Genomic DNA, 21,698 nt, shown 5'->3' with positions numbered 1-21,698 from the left:
CCCCACTCCCCTCCCCTTCCCCCTCCCCCTCCCCTCCCCTTTCGCTGGGGCCATTGCAGACACGCTACAGCTGCTGGTTGTATTGTCACAGGGCCTGTGTGCTGAGGGTTCTGCTTCCTGGCTCCTCTAGTGCTTTGTTGTTTGGAGATGACCAAGGGAGAGAGCCTCGAGGTCTGGCATCTTGTCTGCCCATCAGACATCTTAGCAAACATGTCTGGCCAGTACTAGCTGGTGGCCTGAGATTATTTAGATCTCCCTTCCCCTGCTTTTCTCTCTTTTTCCTTCTCTTCCTCCCCATTTCCAAACCTTTATTTATTCTATCACCCAGATATAACCAATGTGAGCATTTAGATATCTTTCCTGTGCATATACATATTTAAAAAAAAACCCAGACAGACCTTATTGTACGTTTTATATCCTGTTGCCTTTTTTAAACAAGAATTGCAGCATGAACATTTCCTACATCATTAAATATTCTTTGAGACTGTGTCTTGTAGCGATTGGACACTACTATGTGGATGTACCATATTTATTTAAGCAGTTCTCTATTCTGTTCAGACACTTGTGTTATGTCTACTCTTTTGCTGTTGTAAATAACTCTGTGATGAAGATCCTCATGCGTGAATTGCCTCTCGGATTATTTTCCTTGGGGGAGATTCCAAGAAGCGAAATGACTGGGCTATGTCATAAACATCTTAAAGGCTCTTGATGCGTATTTTGACAAATTGCTTTCCAGAGACACTCTTAGTTTATCCTCTCATCAGCAACCTAGAGGGGACATGGCCCCAAGAGCTTCATTTCTGACCATGCCTGCCTTCTCTGGTCTCCCTGGCGACCCATTCCGGGCCTGTCACTGGCCAGTGGACCTTAGAACTCATACTTTTATAGGACGCTCACAACGCAACTCTGGCAGGTGATGCGCCTCTCCCCAGACAACTCTGTGGGCAGGGTCTGCCCTTTGCCTTTCTCTTGGTCTCTTCTCTTTCTCGGGATGTAACCACAAAGGTCTTGGAATCCACGGGACTTATTTTTCATTTTTAAATTCTTACAAAAAAAATTAAAAATTAGTTTTTAAAAGTTATAAAAAACTTTTGAGTTGTAAAATATATAAACCAAAAATGGCATAACACTTAAATGCAGAGTTTAACGGGTAATTATAAAGCGGATATCGACTAAGAGAAAGGACTAGACCATTGCCACCACTCCAGAGGCTGCGCATCTCTCCTCCTGATTACGATGCCCCCTCCCCCTGAGACATACCCACTAGCATGACTTTATGATAATCATTTCCTAGCTTTTCTTTAGTTTTACCACCTATATGTGCTTTCCTAAATGACTTCTTTTTGAATATTGCTTAATGAAACCATATCTCATATCTTCTTTTGGGCCTTGCTTCTTTTGCCTCACGTTACTTGTAAGATCCATCTTGGTTGTTGTGAGTAGTTGACATTTGTTTCGTTATCTTTCTTCCAGCACCTTGCTTGGTGTCAGGTGCCCAGAAGCCATGTTATAAATGTGCACTCACGAGGATAAGCCCTGCTGGGTAGTCCAGGGCTGAGGGAGGTTTCTTCAGGCTGTGCGGGGGCAGGGCTCCACCGTGGGTATGGGGCAGGGTCATGTGCTGGGGTGAGAGGTTTGGCTGAGACTTGGTCCCTGGGAACTGACAGCTGAGAAGGACTCAGTTAACTCAAGTGTGTTATGAATGTAGAGCAGGGACTGGCCTGGCCTTGAAGGGACTCAGGTGACCAAATCCGGCATGAGGCTCTCAGGATACCGCCAGAGGCGTCCTGAGAGCCTGGGCCTGACAGCATGAACAGGACAGATGGGGGAATGTGGGGGCCGGGAGCGCCCAGGAGCTCGGTGCAGTGGGGGAGCTGGGGCGGGCTCGGGTGGTAGGGTCGGGGGCGGGGAGGATGGCAAAGGCCGACCATGTGGTTGGACTTCCTGCAGCTGGTGTGTGAGGGCGGGTGGGGAAGGTAGCAGCAGCAGTTCTGCCCAGGATGAGCGTCTCTGTCTTTCTGTTTCTGTCTGTGTATGAGGGGGTGTGTGGGCTCTTGGGGTGTTGGGGCAGGGCTAGCGGTCTTCAGTCTTCTGTGGCTGGCTTTGGCAGGCTGCCTCCCCCTCCCCTTCCCCTCCCCTCCCCTCCCCTCCCTCCCCCTCCCCTCCCCTCCCTCCCCTCCCCCTCCAATCCCTTCCCTCCCCCTCCCCTCCCCTCCCTCCCCTCCCCTCCCCCTCCCCTCCCCTTCCTTTCACCTCTCCTCCCCTCCCTTCCCTCCCCTTTCCCCTCCCCTCCCCTCCCCCTCCCCTCCCCCTCCCTCTCCCCCTCATTGCCACCAGGCCTCTTTGAACTGTCCTCTTTGTTTTCAGCCTTTAGATCTCTGTAACCCTGCCCGGACCCTCCTGTTGTCGGAGGAGCTGCTGCTGTATGAGGGGAGAAACAAGGCTGCCGAGGTAAGACACTCACATTTCCCGGGTGGGGTTTCTGGTGGGCTTCATCGGCCATCCTCCAGGCCCCTAACTTTCCTCTCTTCCTGATGGTCTCAGAATTGTACAATTGGGGTAGAAAAGACCGGAAAAGGCCTCCATGCCCTCTTTACCAAATGGCTACCCAGCTTTTGTTGGTATATTCCCAGTGATAGGGAACTTGCCACCTCTCAAAGCCATAGAGTGCATCTTTGATGGTTACAGAGTTTTCCCAACACCTAATGACGTTCCACTGTTTCTCCCATCTTCCTCTAAGGAGCAGGAGAGATGGCATTTCACCCCAGCTGTGATGAATGACTTTGTGGGTGAGAAGATAAAGCTGTTAGCCAAAGAGAATTTTAGAAGAGCACCCGTTACCTGGGTTTTTGGGTGTATATTAACCCAAATCCAAAATCTTCTTCTGAGGGATAAGTCTGTGATCTCTCTTTGGGCTCTAGCTCTGCCAACAGAGACCTGGGTGTGTAGGTCATGCTGCTTTTCCTGGGAGCTGGCCCCGGCTTATCTCTAACTGGGGGGATTTCACTCGCCCACACCATCCCCAGAGCTGGCCAGGTTCCGGCTCAGTCTCATGAGTTTAAATCTACTTGGGAACAGAAGTTGGAGCTCTGGGGTCTGACTGGGCTACCTGGGAGCCTTGAGGAGAAGGTAGGGGGCTTGCCTCCAATCGGGCCCTGATTCAGAGCTGGCAGTGTGGCTTGGCTGGGTTGAGGGACAGCTCGGGGTGGTGGAAAGATCAGGAAACTTGGAGGCAGAAGGCATGTAGCCAGCTCTTGCTCCGCGGCTGGTTCACTTACAACTTCTTCCTTCTTCCTCAGTCTCCCCATCGGAACAGTGGGGTGTGTGTGTGTTTGAGGCAGCAAGGGCAGGGTCTGAGGTCAGCTGATCTCTAAGGGCCCTTTCAGCCTCAGCATTCCGGGACATTTTGTGTAGTCGTGACTAAAGCGGGCTGCTTTTGTTTTGTTTGTGCAACAAGCAGACCAGAACTCATATTTTCCAAATGAGCGTTGTCTTTCAGGGGCGCTCCCTGGGGAGACTGCAGGATTATTTCTACCACACTGGCGTTGCTTACCACATTTCTGGACCTCCTCTTCAGGAACTTTCTTAAGAACCTTGGCATAACTTCTGAATTGCCTCTGTGGGAGTAAAACTTCATCTGTTGCGGGGGATTTGGGTTTTAGGAACGAGAAGTCCTTTGGAGCTATGCTTGGTGAATAGGTGTGTGGTGGAGCTCAGTCAGGTAGCCAAAGGTCAGAAACTGAGGTGTGTGGCTATAAACCCACAAGACTCAGAAGGAGGCGGTTAGGAATGGCAGCCACTGTGGGGTACATTCATATGTCTCAGTGTGCTCTTTTCTTCCCCTACTCACTTACCATTAAACCTGCAAACCTTGAGCACTTCTTATTTATCCTCACTGTGCAAGTTTTGCATTCTTGATCCCAGTTAACTCTCACAGCTTCCCGAGGAGAGGCACGTTTGCCCCTACTCAGTAGATGAGGAAACTGAGGCTCGAGTGAGATTTACTAGGACCTGAGGGTCTCAAGACTCCTAAGAGATGGAGCCATGATTAGCACTTGGGATCTCTCTGGCTCAGCAGTTCTTTCCAGGATCCCATGCTGGCTCTGGTGTGTTTGTTTAAAAACAAACTAACAAACATAAGCTGAAGCCAGGGCCTGATGATAGTTAAAATCTGTCCAAAAGCTCTTTGCCTAGTGGGCCTTTGGAGCCCTAGAACTAAGAGACCCCTTTTGACGGTTGAAAGAAATGATTTGAACACAAGGAAAAATAATACATTTCTTTTTCTTGAAATATGATAGGAAGCAAATATGTGGCTGTTAGTAGCCTGTCATGTTATTCAGGCCAAAAATATAAACCAATGCAAGAGGGGTTTGGCGAAGTTCAGAGAATCGCATCGCATCGTGGCTGGGCCCTCAGGCGCCGTCCATTCTAATTGCTTCCCTGTAACTTTCCAGCTGACCGTTCTCCATCCAGCCTCTTCTTGAGTCTGCTGAGGGAGCCCTCCCGGCAGTGGTTCTATTACCAGAGAGCCCTAAATTGTAGAAAGTTGCTCGACAGAAATCTTTGTTCATGGAATGTTCCCCCTTGGCTTGGTGTCCCTTCTCTTCTCTGGGCATGCTCCGTGAGCTGATCCAATCCCACACCGTGAACTGCCCTCATCACACGCCCTCCCGGAAGTCACCAACTTGATTAACGTGCCCTGAGATCAAATCAGCGTTTTGGTACAGACTCATTTCTACATTCAAAGAATGGTTACTGAGCATCTACGATGGAGCCAGGCCCTGTGCTGGAGGTTCTAGGAGTCCTATGGGGCACAAGACAGGCACGCCCTCACTTTACACACTGACTCATTAAGTTTACCGTTTGCTGGGTCACCAAGGCCTTTGCTGCAAACCCTGCCCTCAGGCAAGATTCCTCCCCACGTGGGATTAGTGGTGCTTCAAGTCTCAAGGATTTCCTAACCAAGCGATTCCTCGACTCTTGAGCCTTTGGGAAAACAGATGTGTCCTTGGAACAAGTGTGGGGAAGACAGCTGGCGGCCCCCAGGGCCTGCTGTGGGAAGCAGAAGGTAACTGGGCTGTGGAGATGGGCGTCACTGCACTGCAGGCTGCTGTGGCTCTGCGGGGAGCAAGGCCTGCAGGGTGCTGGTGAGACGGGAGAGGGGCCCACCTGCCCTCCTCTGGCACCCTCGCCTCTCTGCCCTGTCTCCCGCTGTGCAGCAGCTCTGTCCTTTCCCTGACCCGGCTTTTGGGGAAATTCTTCGTTCAGGCCTTAATCACTTCCTGTCTAGACCACATTCTCAGCTCTGGGAATCTGGGCCAGAGCAGCGACCTGGGTCTTTTCTCACCTTGCTGGTACCTCTTCTCCACTTGCCATCCATGCAGCCCTCTCTGGGCCTGCGTTGTTCTTTGAATTTTTAGGCTCCTGACAGACTATCTCCTCTGACCCTTCCCCTGCCAGCTTCCCTGTGGGTCCAGAGACCACTTCCTGGTTTCCACTGAGTGGGTCAGGGGACCCTGAGGGTTTGTCTTGTGCTTGCCTAGTGTAGAGCTTTCTCCTTTCCACTCACTGGACGTTGAAGTCTTCTCCTCAGACAACCAACCCCTAAACTCCTTCTGAACTCTGAGATCATTTTCTTCCCTTCCCTTAACTTCATGTTTCTGTCTCCTTTGTGCCTCTTTTTTAGTCCCTGCTTGGATTCTTTCACATTCAGGGACAGGACAACTGTAGGCACATTGCTACCTCACCATATTGTGAGAGCTTTGCGGTCATCCAGACCTGGGCAATGGTCTCTGGCTGTGTAGCCTTGGACAGGTCACTTAACCTCTCGGTGCTGTAGGGTCCTCACCTATACATGAGGGCAATGATGTTAGTTACAAGTGAGGATCCACTGAGCAGAAAGTAAGTGCTCAGTAAATGGAGGCTTCTGTGGACTATGTTGGGTCAGGGCTGTGACGGGAAGGGGTTTGGAGAGAGTCACTGCCAGGATGCCTTCCAGCCCAGGGTTCAGGAGCCCTTGTGTTTGGTCCCCGTTAGATAAGCCAGAGCCCCTGAATGCCTCCTGCTCAAGAATGCCCCCTACCGTCTCTGTGGCCCAGATTCCCTCAAACCTCTGTGTGCCACGTAGTCCTTTGAAAAACATTTATGTATTTTTAAATTATAAAAGTAACAGATTCTCATTGCAAACTAATGCAAATTAAACAGAAACGTATAAAGTCAAGTCCCATTCCCCACAGTGAAGACTGTGATGAGTATTTTAGACGTTAAAAAATGCATAAATACAGACAGGTTTACAGTTTGGTTTTACGAAGTTGGATTATACGCTAGCTATTTTTTGGACATTGCCCTGTTTTGATTTATGATGGACAGATTTCCATGTCTGCCCACATGGCTCTACTTTCTTCTTTCAATAGTTGCATAAAATTCTCCCACATGAAGGTAGCATAATTTAGTTTATCCATCCTCTCTTAATGGGTGTTTATGTTCTTTTTTAAAATTACAAAATTTTGTAATGCTGAGAACATCCCTACATGTTCATATTTGTATGTCCTTGTAAGTATTTCTATAGGCTAGAGTCATAGAGGTGGAGTTGTTAGGTCATCTTCAACAGTCTGGCAGCTAAATGTCAACACGTTGGCTTTTTAAACTTCGTCAACAATCCAGCACACACTGTGGCCCTGCGTAGTGCATGCCAACCTTCCAGCGGACTCTTCTTACCCCAGATGAGATGAAATGTCAGATTTTGACACCTCAAAGGGAATTCCACAAAATTAATAATATTTTGTTTTCTTCGGAGAATCTGAAATAGGGTTTTTATTGCTTTTGACTAAAGGCCACCGCAGGATTTACAAAACAAAGACCAGTGTAATCTTTACTGGCATTAGAGGATCAAGTGGATTTTTTTTTAGCATAAAAATATGCTGAGCATGCCTGATGGTTTACCTATAATGTCTAAAAATATCTTTCTCCTTTATTTTTGGAGCAGCTAGTGTATGAAAGAGATAAAAGTTCTGTGCTTGTCTGTGTTGGAGCATAAGTAACTGGCTTTTTCTTGAACTGACTGTGCATGAACGCAGTTAAAATTATCTACAAGGAATTTGGTAAGGATACTCACATTGCATGATACTTCAAATTCACTGTCTACACAGACCTTGTGAAAGAAGCCTGTAGGGAGCTGGGCAGGGACGTTCCCCCCCGTTTGCACAGATGAAAAAAAACTGAGGCAGAAGGGATTCAGCAGACTTAACCAAGTTTTCATGGCTACTTAGTGGGACAGGTGCCTCGACTTCTGACTCCAAGCCCAGTGCTCTTTCAGCCGGACATTTAGAGGAGAATGCAAGCAAATGTGGCACGTCCTGCAGCTCAAGGCTGGCTCCAAGCCAAGGGCACTGGGCTGGAGATTCCAGAGGCGTTTGGTCAGAGAGGTGGGCCTGTGGGGTGTCGGGCTGTTGAGAGGCTGGCAGAGGCCGTCAGGAGGCATGGAGAATGAGGATGAGGGCTGATTTTTGTTCTGTTATTTTTTCCTACTGTGAGGAGTAGCAAAAGGGTAGCCTTGACTGCAGGTCAGGTCTCGGCCCTTGGCTTAGGCCATGCTGAGCATCTGCTCCTGGTTATGCCCGAGATGATGGAGACGCGTTACCTGGACTCCCAGGGGAGGCTGTGGCTTCTGGCCTCTGGGACAGCAGAACAGCGAGCTCTGTTTGCTCTCTCCCTGTGCAGGTGACGCTGTTTGCCTACTCTGACCTGCTGCTCTTCACCAAGGAGGATGAGCCAGGCCGCTGCAACGTCCTGAGGAACCCCCTCTACCTCCAGAGCGTGAAGCTGCAGGAAGGTGAGTGCATGCCCGAGATGCCCTGGGCTCCCTCTGCACTCTCTCTGAGGCCTGCTCTGGGCAGCACGGATGGGCTGTGTGCCCCTAGGTCTGGTTCTCAGACACTGGCGTTCCAGTCTAGGCTGGCAGGCCCCTGTACACCCTGAGCTTTGCTGGGAGGCTTCTGCTCCAGTGAGGTCTCAGGGAGGCTTGGGAGTGGAGTGGGAAAAGCGCTGGCTTCAGACAGACCTGTGTTCAAATCTTGGCTCTGCCCCTCACTACCTGTGTGACCTCAGGCAAGTTCCTCAACCTCTCTGAGCCTGTTTCCTCATGCGTAAGTGAGGACACCAATAGTATCTCAGAAGGTTTTTGTGAAGATTAAATTAGGTCATTTATGCAAAATGGCTGGCCCACACTGTGTGCCCAGGCAACACATCCGGGACATGAGCACGTGGGAGGGTGAAGTGAGTCTCTACCCCACACTTGCCACGGTGCCCTCCCCTCCACTCGGGAATGGGAAACCAGCGGGAGTATCTGTCGAGTGGTTTGGTTTGGCGCCTGAGGTCTCTGCTGAAAGGGGCTCAATTTCCTCTCCCAGATTATGAAAACAACACCAGACCTGTTTGAGCATGGGTGACAGGGGCAGGGAGGAAAATATTACCCAGTGAAAGAATTCTGTTTTGACGGGTTTTGCTCCAGGAAAACTTCCTGCCTGTTTGCAAACCCGGCCTGCGTGCTCGGTGCCCCCGCTGTTCTTCCTCCTTAGAAACCCAGGGCGTGTGAGAACCTCCATTCTCGCAACCCCACAGGAAGTCGCTTACAACTTCTCCTTCTCTGCCTCTGGCTTTCTCCTGCCCACTGCCCACTGCAGCCACTGAGGGGAAAAAGCAAGTCACCTTGCTTGGGGCCAGCCTCTCCTACAGGGTGGGCTGGGCCAGACCAAGGTCATGGGGAGGAACAGCCCTCTGAGCAAGTTCAGCTGAGATCCTGGCATTCCAAGGAGCCCCCCATTACCTGCGGGAGCGGGGTGGGTGAGAGCTACAGTGACTCTGCCCTTGGCTTCCCTGCTGCCCTGCCCCTCTCTCTGTCCCTCACGCCCAGCTTCCCCTACACAACCATTCTCCCGTCCCTCCCACCCCTCTGCACACACATGCACTCACACGCCTGCCCACCCCCAGCTCCCACTATCTAGGACCCAGTCAGATTTGAGGGGTGCTGGTGGGGGGCTGTGCTTGGTAATACAGGCTGATTGATTAGAACCATCACACAAGTCAGGCTCATCATACAAGTCTGGGGCCTGCAAGCCCAGGACCCTGGGCAGCTCAGCCTCCTGCGGAAAGGAGGGAGGGGGAAGAGGGCTTTCAAACTGGCTGAGCGTTGGGTGCGGGTTGGGAGCCACAGGGCAGAGGAAGAGCCGAGGGCAGTAGCTGGGGGCGTGAGGCCCTGGGCCGGCTTTGCTGCTGACGTGTGGTGTGGCTTCAGCTGCTCCTTTCTCCCTTTTCTGGGCTGTGGTTTTTCTGACTGTGAAGCCAGGCTTGGGCAGTCCAGCGTGTTCCCTCCCAGACCTGACGTGCCCACATGGACCCCGAGGTTGCTCTGAGAAGCTGGACAGTGCTCACTTGTCTGGTCCCCACCCCTAGCCCGGGTGCGGGGAGCCCGCTGGGAATTGGTTGGAGCTTCCCCTCCTGGAGGCCCCAACCTAAGGCTTGAAGTGAGAGGCAGGGTAAGCACCATCCTCCCCTGGGTGGCGGCTGGTCAGGGTGGGTGGCGTGAGGCCTTGGGGCGTGGCAGAGAAACCGCCCGCGTGCCAGGTTGCATGTGAGCGCCAGCCTGTGCGGGCATGGCCTCCTGGGGCTGGAGACTGTGGGTGGCCAAGACCAGCACTGCTCAGGAGAGATGACCACAGCCCTTGGAGCCTATTGGGTTGGCACATGAGGGGGTGTGTGTGTGTGTGTGTGCGCGCGCGCGCCTGTCCTGGCTGGCCGGGCCATTGTTCTGGTGCGAACTGTCTTGCCTTTCTCCAGCAGTGTCAGTCAGCAAACACAGCGAGTGTGGCTTTCCATGGAGCCAGGGAGCTGCTGGGAGCGAAGGCAATGGCTCAGAGACACTGAGCACTCAAGGTGCACATTCCAATGCTTAGATGTCTTTTCAGGCACTTGTGGGGAGCCCTTGCCCCACTCCCTGAGGCAGCCTTGGGGGTCCCAGGGTTTGCAGAAGTCCGGTGGCCACCTCTCCAGCTGTCGGAGTTGGAGCCGCAGGACCCGGTGTCCTGAGTCCTGGCGCCCGCACTCCTGCCCGCCTCCCCACACCCCCAGAGACTCGCTGCAGCAGCACTGGCCTGAGCGAGGCTTTTAAGAGATGCATTTGGGGCCTCAGCTGGAGCTCCTCTTGGCAGGATGGTCTCTGATTAACATCGCTCATGACTCCTAAGGTTTCTTGTCTCTTTCAAATCAACATGTGCGGAAAGTTCAGTTTGAGGCAGAGAAGATGGTGAACAAGGAGCACACCCAGCCTTTCCTGCAGGCTGGGGCTGGCGAGGGCAGTTCCCTGGCCGAGGAGGATCTGCCCCACCCAGGGACCAAGGACTCCCTTGTGTGACATGCCTGATGCGTGCTTGGCTCTGCTGGCCAAGCCTACTCCCAGGGCTGGGCATGGGCACAGAGTATCGTGGATGCCCAATGACTGTTTGTTGGGTGAATGAGTGTAGGACCCAAGGGAGATGGGAAGCATGGCCTCAGCTTGGGGGCTGGGGTGCACTCCTCCCTCAGGGCTCCCGGCTGGTGGCCACTTAAACCTTGCCCGCCTTCCTCCTGCCCAGCTTCCCCCGAGCTTCAGCAAGGCTGAATGGCAGTGTAATGGGAACAGGCGGAGAGCTGGCGCTAACAACTGGGACATCTCCGGTCAGCCGGGGCCCATTGTGGTCTCTTCCTGCCTCTGCCGCCCACTGGCTTTGCTGTTCTTTGTGTTTCTGCCTCCCGGGTGGCCAGTATCCCACCCACAGTGTGTCTTCCTGACCTGCTGTGGTCTCTCAGGATGGCCTGGAAATGTCCAGCTGATTCTTGGGTTCACCATCCACCCTGAGGAGCCCAGGCGCCCCATCTTGGAAACTCAGCTGCTTAGGTCCAGGCTGCTGGTACACTTGGAGTTAAATTTAGTCGGTTGACATATTCTGAGCACCTACTCAGAGCCCACCTCAGTGCTGGCCGCCAGGGTGAGAGCAGAGGAAGAGACACACATACATTCCCACCTCCGGAGTGCATGGCCAGGTGAAATGACAGATGAGTAAACCGGGAGAGGGACAGAAGTGTGACATAGTGGTCAGAGCACAGGCTTTGGAGGCAGGCAGTCCTGGGTTCAAGTCTCAGCTCTGTCACTTGCCCACTGCATGCCTTCTGCAAGTTGTTTTCCTTCCCTGGGCCTCAGTTTCTGCATCTGGAAAACGGGGACAACAGCCCTCCTGGCCTGTCTCACAGGTGGGGAGGACTTGGTAACTGGTGGATTTGGGGATCTCAGACCAGGCCTGAGAGGGCTCTGGGAAAATGGCAGAGGGGCCAGACTTGGGCCGGGAAGCCACCTCTGGGCTCCCCCCAGCCCATGACTGGGGATCACCCTTGCATAGCCCATGGTCCATGGCCCACATTCCTTGATGGGAAAGAGGGTTCACCCAGGAACCAAATGGCTCCTTGTTAAATTTCAAAATGGTGAAAGTGGTTGGAGTGTTGGATGGAAAGCCCGAATGTGTGCTGCCTCACTGTCCCTTTTCCTTTACACCTGCCCCCGTTTCCACGCTCTGGAAAGTCCAGAGCCCAGTCCAGTGTTTTGGAAGGATTTCCGGCGGAGCTGAGGTTTCTCTCCTGGGTCAGCCACGCTGCAGCCTCCTTTTCTGCAGCTGCAGCTCCTTACAGGCACCCTTGGCTCCTGAGCCTTGCTGTCCTTCTTTATGAGGCTCTGAGCCATGCTGAGCGCTGCCCCCATTCTGTCCTCCTCCCATAGTGCTGCCAGCACAAGGCCATGACGGGGAGCAGATTTCAGTGAAGGTGTGCAGTAACGCAGGGGTGCGATGGTGGGGTGTCACGGCACAGAAAAGTTTCAAGGCGATCCGTCAGCGATCCCTCGTCACTGGGAATATGTCCTAGGCTGCATCCCCCAACCTTGGCCTCCTGTCTCCCTGAGGCTCCCATCTACCTGGCTTTCCACTCCCTTCTAGAACCTCTTCTCTCACTGGCAGCTTCTAAAACCCAAAATTCTGTTATTTTCTTACACAGATCTTTTTGTTTCTCCCTTGGCACTAAAGTCTGCTTCTGGAAAGTCAAGGAAACGTCCCAGTGTGTTTTCTTAAACAAAAGAAGCCACCTCCCCTTGTCTCCACCCTCAGCAATGCAAGGAACTGGCAGAAGCTTTGAAATTAGAGGTTTCTTAAACACGATGGACTTCTTAGGCAGGGCTGCCCCCTGCCCCCCAGCCCATCTCTAGGTGGGGAGAAGCAGAAGGATTTATTCTAATTCCAAAGCAAACCCCCATTTACTTATGAGCTATTTTCATCTAGCTCTGGCTGACATCCCTGGCCTTAGGGATAGATTTGCCCAGGAAACTGCCCATATGCTTGCTCCGAGGGGGCCTGGCCTCCACCCACGTGAGGACCTCACTCACTACTTTTCTTAGGAATAGGCTTGACCCACCATCTCTGTTTTTCCCTTGCCGCCTCTACTTTGTAAGGCATTTTGACAATTTCTTTGATTCAGGTGTATGTTGAGGGTTCTGCGTTGAGCCCAGCACTAGTCCTGTTTCCTTGAGGGGACAGGTGCCTGGGTAGGGCCTACGTGGTGGGCATTTGAGAGGCAGGTGTGTAGTGGTTCGGAGCGTGAGCTCTGGGACCAGGCTTCCCGGGTGTAAATCTGGGTTCTTCCCCCTTCTACCTGAGGCATGTTACTCACCCCCTGTGCCTCAGTTTTCTCACATGAATCATGGATGATAATAACCCCTGCCTCATAGGGGTTGTTGTGAGTGTCGAGTTTATGCACATGAAACATTTGGCGCTGTAGTTGGCACACAGCACTGGGTACTCTAAACCCCTATGGCAGTTTAAGTGTTTGCCGTTATATGTGCTGTATGATTGCTTCCCTCAAAAAGGATGACCTGCCTGGTGAGGTCGAATTCTTGAAATACAGGAAGTTCCTAACCAGCCCTGGCCTGTGCTCAGATGAGTGGCCCACGGGGAGTGCTGCCAGGTTCCGAGGAGCAGCCTGCAGCAGTCAGGGAAGGCCACCTGGAGGAGGAGGCGGGGCTACCTCACAGTCGCCATCCCTTGAGCACAATTTGTGCTTCTGCATCTCCATGCCTTTGCCCGTGCTGTTCCCACCTCCCAGAGTGCCGTCTCTTCCCACCTTGAGTTCAAGCTCAGAAGAGTCCCCCTTTTGTCAGGAAGCCTTCCCTGACAGCTGTGGGTCATCTCTTGGCTCTTGTGTTTCTGCAGCAGGCTGACCAAATCATCTTCCGCCTTAGGGTAGGTATCCCGCCTCAGCTTCTCTGCTGGAGGAGCGGGGAGTGGCCAACAGGCCCTCCCAGCTGCCTCCCAGGTGGAGAGGGTTTGGTGAGTGTTTGAGTTTGGGATTCTAGACCAGGGTTGAGAAGGCTCTAGGAAAACACACTGAGGGGTTGGGCCTGGGCTGGGAAGCCATCTCTGGGCTCCACCCAGCCCGTGATTGGGGATCCCCCTGCATAGCCCATGCATTCCTGGGTGGCTTCTTGTTGAATTTCAAAATGGCAAAGGCAGTTGGAGTGTTTAAAAGAAAACCCAAGTGTGTGCTGCCTCCATGTCCCTCATTACAGGGGACATGGAAAGGAAGAGGCCTCCTGGGATGGATGACAGCTCCCTGTACCCCACTGCTTGATGCCCAGAGGGTACTCCTGGCTACCTCTCATAGGGTGAGAGCTCAGTATTCCTTGGGTCAGGCTGACCTGCAGGCAAAGGCCTTACATCTATATCTCAACCTAATTAGATATTAAGTGGGCTTTCCTCCAGAGATTTCCCTGCCCCTTTCTTCTTCTTTTTACAGGAAGTACCACACACAGCCCTCTGGGTGAGACAGCTGGCTGTGCTGCAAACAGTTGAGACTCTGTAACCAGTTCTAAAGCAAGTCTTACTTTTTGTTCCCTCAAAGGTTCTTCAGAAGACCTGAAATTCTGTGTGCTGTATCTAGCAGAGGTGAGTCCTTCCCCCTGAATCTGAAGAGAGAGATGTGTGTCCTGGTGCTTGAAGGAAGATGTTGGGCCGGGTTCTAGTGCAGGTTCTGATGCTGCCTCCACACCAACTCCTGCAGGGGTTCCGGGCAGGTCCAGAGTGGCAGTGTCCTGCTCTGTGGAATGGGAACAGCAACCCCTGCCCCTGTGTCTCTTACCTCTGTGTAGAAGAGCAGTGGACGTGAAGGCGCTTAGAGGGGACAGAAGGACACTGTGGTCTCCTGCTTAGGACTTCCTGGTCTCCGGCCCCTGCAGGGGGTCACAGTGAGGGTGTGGCCTGAGAGCCAGGCAACACCCTATTCACTTGGTAGTCCTTCTTCTATAGAGTGCCCTGATTCTTGTGCCCACCTCTTTCCTCCTCTCTTTCTAGAAGGTACCACCTATGTCCCCTCCTGCAGGGTCTTGTCAATGTTTCAAAAGGCCTGAAGGTAACTGTACCTTTACCTGGGCCAGATAATACAGGTGAAAGAAACCATCTAGCGTCTGTGTTTTGGGCTGGAGTGACGCCCACTCAGTGTGATTGATGTTCCTTAATTCCTTAAGACTGGTTACCTCAGTCTGATGAGAAGTTCAGCTAGACAGTGTGCCTTTGCTAAGCAAAATGGGGGCACACAGCTGATTGTTTGACGTGGTTCGGGAGATAAAATATCATTACCAGGGGTTTAATCAAAGAGGGCCTTGGTGATGAAAAAGTTGAGACCCACTGATCCATACAAATTTTTTCAATTTTCAGCAAATTTTCTAATCCCAGCCTTGTACCTCTGCTCATATGAGTCTGCTACCAGTTCCAGGCAGGGTTTATTAGACCCATTCCTTCCCTCTGCTTCTGCTCGTCTGTCTTACTCAGTAACAGTCCTGGGAAACTGCCTATTCTGTGGGAGAATCTACACTGGCCCCACGTTATGGGTGAGGCCTGGTCTACACTGGCTGGCCAAGAGGAGTACACCATTTTGGGAAGGAATTTGCATGTTGTTTGTGATTGGAAAATCATTCCTTCAGTTCCTGGCTAAGATAGGAGGTGCAGGGCTTCAGGTGAGTCCCTTGGGTGAACACAGACCCCTGAGGACAAGACGGTTGATGAGAAGTTAGCTTCAGGGGACAGCAGGGAATCCAAAGGACAGTGGACCTTGTTGGAGCCGAGCCGGGGACCCTGGCAGCCTAGAATGGCCACTCGAGGTCCAAGAAGGCATTGATGTCCTCCCCTGTGTCAGCATATCCCCACCGGGCACAGGAAGTAGCTGGTGGAGACCCTTCAGGGGGGCGTGAGTTCATTTCCCCGGAGCCGAGCGAGCAGCTTAGGAGAAGCTGTGAGGCAGGCTGGGAAGAGTCAGAGCATTTGCCTCCCCAGCCTCACCCATCTGGATTCCAGTTCTCTGCAGCGGGGCCTGAAATGAGACTCCAGGTTCTTTAATGCCAAGACAGCTTCCTGCCAGGCTGGGGTTATTTTTCCCAGAGAAAAGCACTTCTGCTCCTTGGTTTCCAGGGATCCGTGACCTCCTACCCCTCCAAAGACTGATGAAGGGATATTGATCTGGGACCTTTTATTTCAGTAAAGTGTCAGGTGATCTGACCCCAAGGGGCTGGGTGTTTGAAGATCACAGGCAGCTAGAAGCCCCTCTGTTCTCTTAATGGGCTGCTCTTTACGAGAGGCATGTCTGTATCACAGGGAAGACAAGATCCCTGCTTGCCCTGTGGCCTGGAATAGGCTTGACAACAGTGGTTTTGGAACTCATGGGGAACCCCAGACTCACGTCTTAGTTGGAACTCCCAGCAAGTGGTTTCTCTTCATTGCCTAACATGCAGGTAGTGTCCAGAGAAGAACCAGGGCAGGGCAAGAGAGTCAGGATTTGGGGACAGTTTTCCACTCTGCATTGGGAAAGCCCCAACTGCCTGGGGGGCAGCAGCTCTGATTGTTCCCCAGCAGTAGGTCCTGGTTAGTTATCAAGTGGGTGGGATTGTTCTGAGCAGTCCTTGGCCCTGGGGCCTCTATTTCCCTGGACAGGTGTCCCTCAGCCCCTACAAATCCATGGGAGAGATGCAGCCCACGACTGGCTGTACCAGGGGCGTCAGGTCAAAGGCCACACAGGTCAGGGACCATCCGCTAACTTGGAATTTGATCCTGGCTCCATTGATTTAAGAGTTTGCTCTTTGGGGTTAGGAAGACCTAGATTGGAATCTTGGCCCTGCCAAGATTGAGCAAGTTACATACTCATCTCCGAAACAAGGCTGAGGAGTCCTACCTTGTAAGGTTGTTGTAATGATTAAATGAGATCCAGTAAGATACTGTGTCCAAGGCACTTAGCGCAGAACCTGCCACACGGTTAGTGCTCGATAAATGGTAGCTATTATTTCTGTCAGCTTCCTAACAGGCGGAGAGCTTTTCATATTCAGTTACTCTCCATTAGAGACATCACCGATGATTTATTGATCCTTTAAAATAAAAGCTAAGAGGAAGATCTCACATTTTTTGTAATGTACGTATACTGTTAATCAAATGAGGCAAGATCGAAGGCTCTGGAGGAGGTGGAAGACAGACTTTGAATCCCTCCTCTCCTGAGACCTCCTGGGGCTGCTGACTTCACCTCTCTGAGCCTTAGTTTTCTCATCTGAAAAACGGTAACAGCTGTGTTTTTCCTTCCTCCCTATGTCATTGGGTCACTGAGAGAATTGAATAAAATGAGAGAACATCTGTCACAGCAAGTGAGCAAACATAAATTGTAGTAGAAGAGGTCTTAGGTTTTTGTTTGTTCGTTTGTTTTTTCGGTACTCGGGCCTCTCACTGTTGTGGCCTCTCCCGTTGCGGAGCACAAGCTCCGGATGCGCAGGCTCAGCGGCCATGGCTCACGGGCCCAGCCGCTCCGCGGCACGTGGGATCTTCCCAGACCGGGGCACGAACCCGTGTCCCCTGCATCGGCAGGCGGACTCTCAACCACTGCGCCACCAGGGAAGCCCCGAGGTTTTAGTTTTTACAAGGATAATATTAATTCAGGAACAAGGAGGTTGAGGCAAGATGGGGGTTTTAAAGAAGGCAAGGGGAGCCATGTTTCTAGTTGGATTTGGGGATGCTCATGTTTGAATGCAGAGGTCTGGGCCCAGTGCTGTTGCGTCTGGCGGGCTCTGTGCTTAGCTAACCATGCTGCAGTCAAGGAAGCCCTGCCTCTGAGTGAGTTTCGTGAGGATGCTTTCAGGGCAGCTTACAACCTTGACCTTGGAGCCTGATATTTGAGGGCACAGTGTCTATCAGTGTTGAAACTGATGAGTCGGATCACAGAGTGGACAAAGAGAGACGGTTCACATGCAGGGACAGCCAGGCAGACAGTGGGGGCCCCTGATTTAGACAGACTTAGGCGGATGGGAATTCAGCCTCCCTGGAGGGAGCTGTCTCCATGCTCCCTCTCTTGGCCAGGCCAGCCTCCAAAGCTTCAGGCAACACTTAGAGAGGAGCCTTGGGAGCAAGGCCTTCCCAAAATGTGTGCCCGTCTAAAACAGCCAGCCCTACCCCCCAGCCAGGCCTAGGGTTAGGTCCTTGGTGCCTCGGATGCCTTCTCCAGATCATGGATGGGAAGGTGCTTTTTAAAATCGATACTTAGATCAAGGGAATTATTATTAAGGCAGAATCCTGCTTCAGAACAGAAAGAGAGGAGGAAGTTGGGGCTCAGGGAGATAAAGGCAGAGGCAGGCCTGAGAGGCTCGGGCCAGGACCAGATTTGTGGAGGGATGGCCTTTCCAAGCGGGAAGGGACCACAGTCCCTGCCCCAACTCTCCCCTCGCAGGGGCAACACAATGAGACGGGGAGCAGAGGGCCCTCTAGTCAGCTCCTGCCCCACCTGGTTTCTCCCTGGAGCATCTTGGGGTCTTTGCTGGGTGTGTCCTTCCCCTGCAGTGGGCTGGGGGTTCTGGGAAGTGGAGGGAATCGGTTATTAAGTGGGAGGATTGCCTCACCACATCCACTCAGTTCCCTGAAACCAAGAGGTGGGGCTTTCTTCCCTCTCTCCTCTGATGCTTTTAGGAAGAACAGCTTCTGAGCACTTTGGGGCTGGAAAGGAATGGCTGGCACCCTGGGAACACTTAGCATGGGGTGTGGCCCTTCCCTGAAGGGGAGCATCCCTGAGGGTTGGGTTTGATGGCAGGTAGACTATGTCCCCAAATGCTGTTAGATGATGCTGATAACCACCCCAGCTCAGAGCCCTTGCATTTGCTGTTCCTTCTGCCTGGAACAGTTTCCCTCTAGCACTTTCCTGGCTGGCTCTTTCTCGTTCAGCCTTTGCTGGAGTGCTGCCCCTTCAGAATGGCCTTCTCCAGTCTGTCAGGCTCAGATAGGACCTCTCCCTTTTGGCCTTTCCACAATTTGTAATTACACTGTTTAATTGTTTATTGGTTTATTGTCTCTGCCCCCATCCTGAGGGCAAGAACTCAGTCTCTCTTATCTCCCTCTTCACCCCCAGGGCCTACTACAGTCCCTGACACAAAATAGGTGCTCAATAAATATTTCTTAAACAAATGAAGTACTAATAACAACAATAGCTGCTGTTTATTGAGGCCTGGGTTATTGCTTGCCCTCCCAATAGCTCTGGGAGGTAGGTGATATCACTGTCATTCCCATTTTACAGGCTTTCCTGAGGTGACAGCTAGGAAGTGGCAAAGCTGGGATTCAAACCAGGCCTGTCCAACTGCAAAACAAGGAAGGACTGCGTAGAAACACTCTTTTTCTCTGTTCCAATCCATCCGGCTCACGCTCTTAGCTCCTTGGATGAGTTGATCTAATCGCAGTCCTGTGGGGTTATAATCAGATTCCAGCGGAGACAGAAAGAGCTAGCCATCCCCTCCTCAGAGCGTCCTGGAGAGGATAACACTGGGCATGCTGTCCCGCCCCTCCCCGCCCCCAGCACATTCTGACTCCTTCGGGGCGGGGCCGACTCCCTGGGTCCCAGCCGCTCCCTGGTGCCTGTAAGCTGGCCTGGATTTGACCTCATCCCGGAAGTCCCTCCAGGGAGCCAGAGCTTACTGAGGCATTCACTTGCCAAGCACTGCACTAGGCCCGGCTGAAAAAGGCCTTCCTAGAGGGAGTTTCTAGTCTAGTTGGGGAGACAAGACTGCAGCATTTAACAAGGTTAAATAGCAAAGTGAGATTTAAATGACAGCAGTGGTAGAGACTTGCACTCAGTTGAGCTGAACAGTCATTGATCAGACCCAGCTCACGTGTCAGGCAGTAGTGGGGCTGTACAAGGCCACACAATTGCTCCCCAAGGACTTTCCAAAGGGACCGAGTCGCTGTTTGGGCACCCATCTAACCTTGGCCTTGTGATCAGATGAGTGTGCTGAGGTGGGGGAGAGGGGTTCTGTGAGCCCGGGGAGGGGTCCTGGCTCCGTAGAGCATCAGAGGGGCGGAGACCTTGGCCCTCTGGGTTCCCCACGTGCTCCCCCAGCTGCTGCCTTGTGCTGCCTGTCCCCGGGGGTGACCTCACCATCACAGTCGGTGGCTCTCCACAGAACTCCACTGTGTTGGGAACCACTGCCTCCCTCCTTTCCCCCAACCCATGGGCACACGGCTCGCCAGCTGGCCCCTGAGCCAGCTTCCCTGCTCGTCTGGCTGCCTCGATGTCACCGGGGATTAGTGTGCGTTTGTGGCTTTTAGCGGTCACTCCCCTCCCTGCTGCAGCCTCACCCTCTGGAGCCCAGGGATGGGCTTGGGCTTGGTCCTGGGAGCCCCTGAACCAGGGAGCAGCGCTGACTGCCGCTCTCTCTGTTTCCCCTGACATCAGAAGGCAGAGTGCTTATTCACCTTGGAAGCTCACTCGCACGAGCAGAAGAAGAGAGTGTGCTGGTGCCTGTCGGAGAACATTGCGAAGCAGCAACAGCTGGCGGCTCCGTCCCCCGAGAGCAAGGTAAGGGCCTCGCTGGTGGCCACAGCCCTGGCTGCCTGGCTCCCCCTCGGCCCGCCTGCACCCTTGAGCCTCCGAATTGAGCTTGGGACCAGCCCTGGCTTAGGACTTGGATCTGGGCAGCAAGGTCTTGGCGAGGAGGCCTGTGCTCGAATGATTCTCCCCCTTGGCGTGTCACTGGATCTACTGAGTGAGTTTGACGGTGCTCAGGGAGAGTGACAGAGCCAGATGGAGCACGACCCATCAATTCTCGGTTCTGTTCTCTAGTTTGCCGACGGCAAGGTCTAGTTCGGGCCGGCCTCCCGGCTGCTGCCTGGCATGCGGCCCCCCTCTGCTATTGGGTGTAGGTCGTGCCCAGGGACAGTGAGCTCACTGGTGTTTAACACTGGCCCGAAGCAGACATAGTTGGGAGGAGACATTTGCGACAGAAGCCGTGCTGGTTCGATGCAGGCCACGGCCGGGTGGAGCCAAGTGGAGTTTTCGGGGACTGGGAGCCGGCCGGCTGGAGCATCAGGGAAGATTAGAGACTCCCAGCTGAAGCTGATCTGGGGCAGGCACCCCCTCGGCTGGTCCCGTGCCTGTGGAGGGCGTTGGGATCGGAGCTGGACTACAGCCTTCCCCTTGGTCCCCCGGATGCCAGGCCGAGGCACAGTTGTATTCCCCCATTTGTGAGCCACTCAGGTCCCTTCTCTTGCTGAACGTGTTGGCCGTGTTGGGATTTGGTCTGATTTGCTGCAGAGGGAGCCGTGGTGGTTGGTTGGCCGGAACCAGGGAGAAGAGGGTAAAGGAAAGTGAGCGCCAGCTGGTCAACTCGCAGGCCTCGTGCTTCTTCCTGCTGCGTTGAGGGCCGCCCTGCGCGCCATGCATACGTAGCCCAGCGGGGCAGTGGGGCAGGCTGCTGAGGACGGGAGGTGGGGAAGAGGCTGCTGCGCAGCCCCTGCTGGTGGGGTGGTGGCGGACGGCAGCTCCTCAAATAGCGCGTGTCTGAGAATTACGTGATCTCAGACTCGACAGTTATCTTGTTTTACACTTGCCAGGGGCAAGAATAACTGTGATGAGGGAGGACAGCGGGCACAGCATGGACTTCCGAGTCACATTCTGCTGCTGGCTGGCGGGTGACCTTGGGCAAGTCACTGTACTACTCTGTGCCTTGGTGTCCCCATCTGGGGCTAGTAGTTTCTCCTCCAAAGGGTTGTTGTGCAAATTAAATGAGATAGTGCATACACAGTTCATAGCACAGTGCCTGGTATTCAGTAGGTGCTCTTGCTATGCTGGCTGGTTCCCAGTCTCAGCTTCTACTCCTCAACAGAGACTTGCCAAGGCTGTAGGCTGCCTGGCCCCCTTGATCCTGGGTCGGTCACAATCAGAGACCAGGCCACTCCCTCCTCACTGGGGTGGCCGCTGGGATGTGGCACGCTTGCACTGGTGTTCCTCAGTTTTCTTGTGTTTTAGGCTTAGCTCCTCCTGATCTGGGGAAGAAGTTCTTTCTGCCTCAGCTTCAGAGTTTGCCGGCTCTGGAGAGTGTTGGCAACAGCCTTCTCAACGCCCTGGGGAGTCTCTCCACCTTCAGTTGGGGGGTGAGGGGGACAATTTGAGTGACTGAAGGTAGGCTGGGTTTCTGGCGCTGGTCGCTGCAGGGCTGCGGGCTTCGCTGACTGACCCTTGAAGGGCCCGAGGGTTTGGGGCCTGGCTTCCGGGCCATGCCAAGATATATGGGCAGCCCGGGCAGGCAACAGCTGGACGCGTCTTCAAATCAAAACTCTTTA

General features: G+C 53.2%; 1 protein-coding gene across 4 annotated transcripts in view; it reads left to right on the top strand.

The window, feature by feature from the left end:
* RGS3 (regulator of G protein signaling 3) overlaps positions 1 to 21,698 on the top strand; it is a 162,238-nt gene that overhangs the window by 78,865 nt on the left and 61,675 nt on the right. For all 4 annotated transcript variants that reach the window (XM_027105131.1, XM_027105132.1, XM_027105133.1 and 1 more), the window contains 4 exons: positions 2,368 to 2,451; positions 7,720 to 7,831; positions 13,972 to 14,015; positions 19,813 to 19,935. In XM_027105131.1, coding sequence (XP_026960932.1) covers positions 2,368 to 2,451; positions 7,720 to 7,831; positions 13,972 to 14,015; positions 19,813 to 19,935 — 363 coding nt within the window. The remainder of the gene's footprint in view (positions 1 to 2,367; positions 2,452 to 7,719; positions 7,832 to 13,971; positions 14,016 to 19,812; positions 19,936 to 21,698) is intronic.

The sequence above is a fragment of the Aethalodelphis obliquidens genome, unplaced genomic scaffold, assembly GCF_003676395.1.
Source record: "Aethalodelphis obliquidens isolate GAN/ISIS:26980383/991018 unplaced genomic scaffold, ASM367639v1 scaffold7, whole genome shotgun sequence".
Classification (NCBI taxonomy): Eukaryota; Metazoa; Chordata; class Mammalia; order Artiodactyla; family Delphinidae; genus Aethalodelphis; species Aethalodelphis obliquidens.
This window is presented reverse-complemented; position numbering and strand designations above follow the sequence as displayed.